Source organism: Pelodiscus sinensis, chromosome 16, assembly GCF_049634645.1.
Source record: "Pelodiscus sinensis isolate JC-2024 chromosome 16, ASM4963464v1, whole genome shotgun sequence".
Taxonomy (NCBI): Eukaryota; Metazoa; Chordata; order Testudines; family Trionychidae; genus Pelodiscus; species Pelodiscus sinensis.
This window is the reverse complement of record NC_134726.1, coordinates 21,227,017-21,235,863: the sequence shown is the minus strand read 5'-3', so window position 1 is coordinate 21,235,863 and position 8,847 is coordinate 21,227,017. Positions and strand designations below refer to the sequence as shown.

Here is an 8,847-nt window from a genome sequence, read left to right as displayed (position 1 = left end):
AGTTTCTGTCCTGCAGATTTACAGATCACTGTCAGCTCATATATGAGTACACCAAACCTGTGAACACTAAACAGGTAGAGCAGACATTTAGCTAGAGAGCTCCCAGGCTTCCAAAGCAATTGAACCATGGGTGGAACACTACAAGACACTGTCGCAATGCAAGTAAACACATATTCCCATGTTTCAGTGTATTTGAGGGCAGGGTGAAGGACTGAGAATAGTTTAGCACTTGAACACCATCAGGATAATTTTAAGAAAGCCTTTAATGTATTAATTTAGACAGCACCACTGACCACTTATAATTCTGTTCTCAGGAGACTTTGCATTGCTGCATTTCCTTATTGAATAGCTATGATACACTTGCTCTGAGGGTTACATACCCTACACAATTACTTTTGAAAAATCTTATTTCCAATCTACATTTTTAAAAAGTATTAACAAATATCTAATACCATTCAACCCTCCGCATGAAAGCTGTTTTTCCCAATCCTCTCTGGCAAGTTGTGCATACCAACTAAACCCTAAACAGCAAATGATGTAGTCAGTATTCATTGATAAGTCGAGCCTTTGCTATAATCACCATAGACTCAAAATTGCAGAAAAATCAGCGGTTGCCTGGCAACCAGAACAGTCATTCACCTCAACTGGCCTATCACTACAGTCAGCTTTTTTTTCTTAAATAGCAGTTAAGCTGCATCCACTTTAAACCCCAGCATGTGTGATGATGCACAAGTAATGGACACCTGCATTTCTTTACCACCTGCAAACACAGTAAAAAGCTGCAGTCATTGACTAAGTACCACTTATGCTCTCCAGCTAAACTAGTTTTTGAGAAAACAACTCTTTGGTTGAATAAGCGAGGCAGTTATCCTCAGCATGATGGAGAATATTTTGATGCCACCATTCCACCCCCGTAAGTGGTACACCTGCCACAGCGCCCAACTATTTCATTATAGAATTTCATTCACACAAATGGACTTGTCACCTTCAACAAAAGACAACTTTTTACTCAAAATGCATCTGAGTATCTTAGTCATTCTTGGTTATAGCAGAGTAACGCAACATTGCCTAAACACAATCAAACTAGGGCACATATGGCAGTAGCAGCAAATTCTCATAGCCTGGCTCCTTGCCACTGGCTAGATGGGACAGAGTGGAATTTGTTAAACAGTATAACAGCAAATGTAACTAATAATCACAGGATCTTCAGGCTATAGCTAATAAGGAATAAACAAAGATGAACTAAACCGCACGTTAACAGTTTTTATTTGATCATACTGTGCATTTGGACTGAAAACACAGAGGACTTGAAATACATTTGCATTTTCCTCTGAAAACTGGCCACTGATTGCCAGATTAGAAGTTCCCTACATTATACAAAACATTGAGAGTAAAATGAATGCATCGACATGTTGGCAAAAGAGTATAACAAAAATGATTTTTCAAATCCAGAAAACAGTAACACCTCAGCCATACTCTTATAGTGAACTGGCCACGTGAATATTGTAAACAACTTTGTCTGCAAAGAAATCTGAGACAATTCTTATCTAGAACTATTGCTGATTTTGAGATCAGATGGTACACTAACATTGCTCACACACCAGAGAAAATAAGATGTCGTAAATGGAATGAAGGGATTCCTGAATATTTATGTAGACCATTTTCTTCTTAAGTTGTTAAAGTCATGTCAGATTCAGGTCTGGAATGTTATTTGCCATTAGAAATTTTAAGAAAGACTTGACAAAATCTAAACATTTGAGTGGGATCATGTTTAATGACACCATTGGAACCAAACTTAGTTCAAATTATTGCACTTTGTCAGAAAAGCTTTACCTTGTCCAAATCAATCTATCATGCTCGTAAGTGAAACTTAAATATGAAAATACATTGGACACTAATAAAAGCTCAGGATAAAGCTTCTATGTTATGGACTTGGCAACCTGCCCTTGCGTAACATTCATCAGGTCCTGGACTGCAGAGGGAGTCTTAGTGCCAACTCTGTAAAATGACTCATTTCAGGTTGTTTGCTTTGCCTCTTGATGTATTCCAATGTTTTCACCTACAGAGGAAATAGATACACAAATCTTTATATTTTTTCTTGAATCAGATTTCTTGACAGCCATATGAGAGTTTTAATAAGAATTCCTCTGATTTCCACTTGTTTGCAATACTGCAGACCAATCCATACATAAATACCACTCCCTCCTGATACCCTCACCAGAGCTGGCAGACACAAGTGTTGCTCATCAAGTTTTATTTTTGAGGCCTTAACATGCCGTTTCTCCACTAACCAAGAAACAGTTTCATTTGGAGTAATGCTGTCTCATGTACTGAAAGTTACCCTGGCAGTCTAACTATAAATGTGCTTATTCTGCACCCAGCATTCTGCAAGCCAATGTTGCCTACTGTTCCAGGCCGGGTTCTGACTTTGGAAAGTGGATCACTGATCATAGCAAGAGAAACTAAAATCACACTCCATTTTACTTATAACCCTTCTCAGCCCTGGGCCCAGGACACAAGAAGCAAAAGGTTACCTCTGATTTCTGTTTTGAACAGACTTTGATTCAAAGTTGGCATTTATGTTATGTGGTCTCTCTCATAAAATTGACAGTTATTAGGAATCAGATACATAGAACAAGTTATTTTTCAATTCAAAACAATTTTAAGAGTGATGTGATTTAAATGAATGTTTTTGATGTAAGGAAATAAATCTAATGGATTGACCCTCCCACAAGTAGGAATAAAAGAAGGGCATCTAGAACTAGTGCCAAAGATGGCACATTCTGTTTCAATCCATGTTACTCTTACCGTGGTTTTGGTGTCCGCAAAGCCATGCTTCTGCGCCAGATTCCAGAGATTGACTGAAAGCTGGTTTAGTTTGTTGTTCCGTAGATCCCCATGAGCTAAAATACTATTAAAGAAGTACAGAGCCAGCTGGCTTTGGCGCTTCAGAGTCTACCATTAAAAAACAAAACACACACACACAATTATTCTACAGTCATCCTGGAGTTCCAATCCATCAGCACAATATAGACATCCTGTAAATTACACAAAGGCCAGAGAATTTTATCAACATCTAGACATAGGCTCTGTAACATGCACGATTATCAACATAAGCAAGGACAGAGGATGGGAGAGAGAAGCTTCACACACTGCCCCCGCCTCAAGCAAAATCTTACTGCTTCCATTGTCCTGCAAACAGGCAGTGCACCAATTACCCCTCCCTCCTCCAGGCTTTGCAGTATTCGTACTCAGCCACATATGGTCCCTGCAGCTGGTGCAGAGGCATGGAAGGCGGGGACCCTGGGTGAGGAACCAGCTGAGGAACCAGCTGGGATACTGGCTGGAAGCACTCAGGTAAGTGTCTCCTAGCCAGAAAACTCCCTCTGGCACCCTTACCCTCCCTGCCCCCAACTCTCTGCCCCGCTCCTGCACCCGTACCCTATGTAATCCAAACCCTCTGCAACCCTGCTCTTGTACCCACAACTCCTTCCAAACCCTGCGTCTCCTCATCCATACCCTTCGCCTCCAGGTCACAAACCCCTCCCCGCCCTTGCACCCCAATCCTGTACCCTTGGTCACAACCCTAATCTCTGCACTTCCTCCTGCTCTCCTAGCCCAGGTCACAACTCCCTCCCAGACACTCCACTTCCTCCTTCATTCCCTATCTCAAAGGTCACAACCCCCTTTCATCCAAACTTTCTCCCAGCTCCCACACCCCATCCTGCATCCCAATACTTTACCCCAGGAACCGTGGGACAAACCATGCACTAAACCTCATGGAGTACTACTGGCCACGTTGCTTAGCTTACTACTGGTTGCAACAGCAGTCAAATTGTGGTTTGGCGAAGGAGAGGCAGAGGCAAATAAGACACATTACAGGATTCTGGCCTCACTGCCTCTGACCCTCTCCTTCCAAAGGCTGCCAAAGGGGGACTCTGTATCAGTATGCAGACGACAAATCTCGCAGAGACAAGAAAGAATGCAGGTGGCGATGAGATTGATGGAGCAGAGTACAAAAGTTGGCAACTTTGTCTACCTTGGAAGTACAATATCTGTTAGGGGCTCACTAGTAAGTCAAAGCATGAATGGTAAAGACAGTAGGTCTTTCAAACATCTAGAGGAGTTAGATGAGACTGCAAAATGCTGTTGTCCTCCCAACATTATTGTTTAACCCTAGTAATGTGACATTACTCCTTGGGTCAGGTGAGGAAGTATGGGGATATGAGAGTAGGGAGGGAAAGACAGATAGGACACAGGGGGATGTTGGAGGGCATCCACATGGACAAATTCAGAAGGGCTAGTGCGGGGGACAAATTGGAGCAGGGGCTGAATGAGAGTGTGGGTGCAGGGACACATGGGGATAGAACGAGGGAGTGCAAAGACATATGAGGGGTTAGGAGTGGCTGAACAGGGGTGCAGGGACACATGGGGACAGACGCAGATGTGCTTGATGGATTGGGAGAGACTAGGATCAGCCAGGGTCTGCATAGGGAGTCTGGAAGACTACCCCAACAATCCCTCACTTCACTCCCCTCTCCTCCTCCCCCACAAAAAAATCCTGTTTCAGACTTCTCCCAACCACACCTAACCACCTACCAGGTTCACTCCCAGGCTCCTTCCCAGCAACAACAACCCTCACCCTCAGGTCCTCCATTACCCGTGACTCCCCCCAAGCCATAGCACTGCTTTGGAGGTGTGTGGGAAATATGTTTCCATACTGTAGTGTAAATGAATTATTACTCAAAATTCTGTATTCATATGCCTATTAAGGAATCTCTTGGTCAAACATTTCCTGAATCTTTTTTGTTGTCCGCATTGTTTGACAGACATACCAAAATAATTCAAGCTGGCGTGATTATATGGTCTTAATTTGACAATAAAATATGCAGCATTTTAAAATGTGCACAGAATTTAGGGGCTTTGGTGCAGCTTTCCTCCACCAGGAATAGCAGATGGTGGAAATACATGACAGAAAGCTGAATGAATTTCAGCAGCATTGTTTAAGAAGAGAATTCATTAGAGAGATTGTGTAACCAATGAGAAAGTGTTGCACTGAGCCGGTCACGAGACTGTGAACTCACTAATTAGAGACAGAAACTGCTTTGTCATCAGTTTATCCATAGCAGAAGCTCAAGATTTGTCAGACTGGATTCCACCCAGAGGAAAAAGGTGGCATAGAGGACAAAGAATGACCTATCGCAGAACAATTGAAAAGAACACTATCACGATGAGAGCCACTGAGGATGCAGTCACATCTTGGGTCTGGACAGACAACAGTGGAAAAAATGGTTTGTCAATTTTTAATCTGAGGCTGCTCTCAGGAGATAAAGAGAGAGGGATTCCTTGCTACAGAAGAACATGAGGAAGAACCCCTTGACAAGTTTAAAAAAAAAATGGCAAAAACTTTGCGATCAGGTCTCTTAGGGTATGTCTACACTACAAAGTTAATTCGAACTAACAGACGTTAGTTTGAATTAACTTTGATAGGCGCTACACTAGCAAACCGCTAGTTCGAACTTAATTCGAACTAGCTGAGCGCTTAATTTGAACTAGCTAAACCTCATTCCACGAGGACTAACGCCTAGTTCGAATTAAGTAGTTCGAATTAAGGGCTGTGTAGCCACTTAATTCGAACTAGTGGGAGGCTAGCCCTCCCCAGCTTTACCTGGTGGCCACTCTGGGCACCACCAGGGAAACTCTTCTGCCCCCCTCCCGGCCCCGGAGCCCTTAAAGGGGCATGGGCTGGCTATGGTGCCCGTGCCAGGTGCAAGCCTGCCAGCACCCAGCCAGCAGACCCTGCACCTGGCACGGATCGAGCCAGCCACCCGCTGCCACCCAGCTCTCCGCCTCTTCCCGGGACCAGGCTGGCAGCTCCCGGGAGCCTGCCCAGATCCACAAGAGGCGGGCTCCTGCCTGGTCTAGTGCAGACATCGTGGACCTCATCCACGACCTCCGCACTAGGCACAGGAAAGTGGCCGTCTAGGGCAGGAGAGCTGCCATCCTCGCCACCCAGGAGCAGGTGTGCATGAAAATCAAGGTGGTCCAGTGAGACCCCAGACCCTGAGCCCTGAGCTTAGAATGGCCGTACTGGGTCAGACCAAAGGTCCATCTAGCCCAGTAGCCTGTCTGCCGACAGCGGCCAACACTAGGTACCCTGGAGGGGATGGACTGAAGACAATGACCAAGACATCCATCTCCAGCCTTCCACGAACAGAGGCCAGGGACACCATTTCTACCCCCTGGCTAATAGCACTCCATGGACCCAACCTCCATGACTTTATCTCACTTCTCTTTAAACTCTGTTCTAGTTCTAGCCTTCACAGCCTCCTGCAGCAAGGAGTTCCACAGGTTGACTATTTGCTTTGTGAAGAAGAACTTTCTGTTATTAGTTTGAAGCCTGCTACCCATTCATTTCATTTGGTGTCCTCTAGTCCTTCTATTATGGGAACTAATGAAGAACTTTTCTTTATGCACCCTCTCCACACCACTCATGCTTTTATAGACCTCTATCATATCCCCCCTCAGTCTCCTCTTTTCTAAGCTGAAAAGTCCCAGTCGCTTTAACCTCTCCTCATATGGGACCCGTTCCAAACCCCTAATCATTTTAGTTGCCCTTTTCTGACCCCTTTCCAAGGCCAAAATATCTTTTTTGAGGTGAGGAGACTACATCTATACACAGTATTCAAGATGTGGGCGTACCATAGTTTTATACAGGGGCAGTAAGATATTCTGGATCTTATTTTCTATCCCTTTCTTAATAATTCCTAGCATCCTATTTGCCTTTTTGACCACCGCTGCACACTGTGTTGAAGTTTTCAGAGAACTATCCACGATAACTCCAAGATCTCTTTCCTGATTTGTCATAGCCAAATTAGCCCCCATCATACTGTACGTATGTGCATTACTTTACACTTATCCACATTAAATTTCATTTGCCATTTTGTTGCCCAATCACTCAGTTTGGTGAGATCTTCTTGGAGTCCCTCACAGTCTGCTTCTGTCTTGACTATCCTAAACAGTTTTGTATCATCTGCAAACTTTACTACATCACTGCTTACCCCTTATTCAACATTTGAATAAGTTGAAAAGGATTGGTCCCAGGACTGACCCTTGGGGTACACCACTAGTTACCCCTCTCCAATCTGAAAATTTACCATATATTCCTACCCTTTGTTTCCTGTCTTTTAACCAGTTCTCAATCCAAGAAAGGACCTTCCCTCTTATCCCATGGCCATGTAATTTACACAAGAGCCTTTGGTGAGGGACCTTGTCAAAGGCTTTCTGAAAATCCAAGTATACTATATCTACTGGATCCCCCTTGTCCGCATGTTTGTTAACCCCTTCAAAGAATTCTAACAGATTAGTAAGACAGGATTTCCCTTTATAGAAACCATGTTGACTTTTGTCCAATAAATTATGTTCTTCTACATGCTTCACAATTTTATTCTTTACTATTGTTTCGACTAATTTGCCCGGTACTGAAGTTAGACTTACCGGTCTGTAATTGACAGGATCACCTCTAGAGCCCTTTTTAAATATTGGTGTCACGTTGGCTACCTTCCAGTCATTAGGTACGGAAGCCGATTTAAAGGATAGGTTACAAACCACAGATAATAGCTCAGCAATTTCCCATTTTAGTTCTTTTAGAACCCTTGGATGAATGCCATCCGGTCCCGGAGATTTGTTAACATTAAGTTTTTCTATTTGTTCCAAAATCTCCTCTAATGACACTTCAATCCGGGACAGTTCCTCAGATTCAGCACCCACAAAGGACGGTGCAGATTCAGGAATCTCCCCAACGTCCTCAGCCGTGAAGACTGAAGCAAAGAAATCATTTAGTTTCTCCGCAATGGCTTTATCGTCCTTGATTGCTCCTTTTATAGCTCGATCATCTAGGGGACCCACAGGTTTTTTAGCAGGCTTCCTGCGTCTAATGTACTTAAAAAACATTTTGTTATTTCTTTTTGAGTTTTTGGCTAGTTGTTCCTCAAAATCTTTTTTTGCTTTTCTTATTACATTTTTACACTTGATTTGACAGTGTTTATGTTCCTTTCTATTTATCTCAAAGTCTCTTTAGCCTTTCTTCATATGGGACCTGTTCCAAACCCCTGATCATTTTAGTTGCCCTCCCCTCTCCCACCCTCTCTCTTCCCCTCTTTCACCTCCTTTTCCCAGTCTCCCCAGAGGTTAACCCCACCCCCACCCCGAGTATTGTTAAATAAAGAGAGTTTCTATTTTTGAACACATGTGTCCTTTATTTTGTACATCAGGAAGGGGGGGCTAGGGAGGGGTAAGTGGAAGGAGGTGAGGGAGGAATGGGGTACAAGCCCCCAATGGGGAGGACTGGGGTGGCTCTGCGGGCTCCTCGGGGTGGAAGCTCTCCTGCAGCCCCACGATTGACCCTCCCCCGGATGGCAGCCTGCGGCAAGTGCAGCCAGGCTGATGGCCGAGTCCTGTGGTGTGCCGAGTGTGGGCATTCAGGGCACTCCAAGCCAGGACTGCTTTGCTGTCCCTCATCGAGGTAGACAAGCGAGCGGGGAACCCCTGAGAACTGTCTGTCCGGGGTGGGGGTCGGGTCCCTTTAAGCACAGCCCTCGGCTAGCCTGAGACAGCAGCTCCACGCTCTAAGTCCTAATCTGATGCCCTGCCGGCACTGCATCCTTAACCTCGGTTCAGGGTCCACTCAGTGTGGACATGCTAGTTCGAATTAGGAAAATGCTAATTCGAACTAGTTTTTAGGTCTAGATGCACTAGTTCGAATTAACTAATTCGAATTAAGTTAGTTCAAATTAATGCTGTAGTGTAGACATACCCTTATAGAGCAACTTTACATAGCTCCACTAC

General features: G+C 44.3%; 1 protein-coding gene across 1 annotated transcript in view; it reads right to left on the bottom strand.

Moving 5' to 3' along the window:
- Positions 1 to 1,243: 1,243 nt before the first annotated feature.
- VPS35L (VPS35 endosomal protein sorting factor like) overlaps positions 1,244 to 8,847 on the bottom strand; it is a 144,944-nt gene continuing 137,340 nt past the window's right edge. Inside the window, exons 30-31 of the mRNA XM_006123143.4 lie at positions 2,809 to 2,955; positions 1,244 to 2,059 (exon numbers count right to left, since the gene is read on the bottom strand). Coding sequence (XP_006123205.2) covers positions 1,961 to 2,059; positions 2,809 to 2,955 — 246 coding nt within the window. The 3' untranslated portion in view covers positions 1,244 to 1,960. The remainder of the gene's footprint in view (positions 2,060 to 2,808; positions 2,956 to 8,847) is intronic.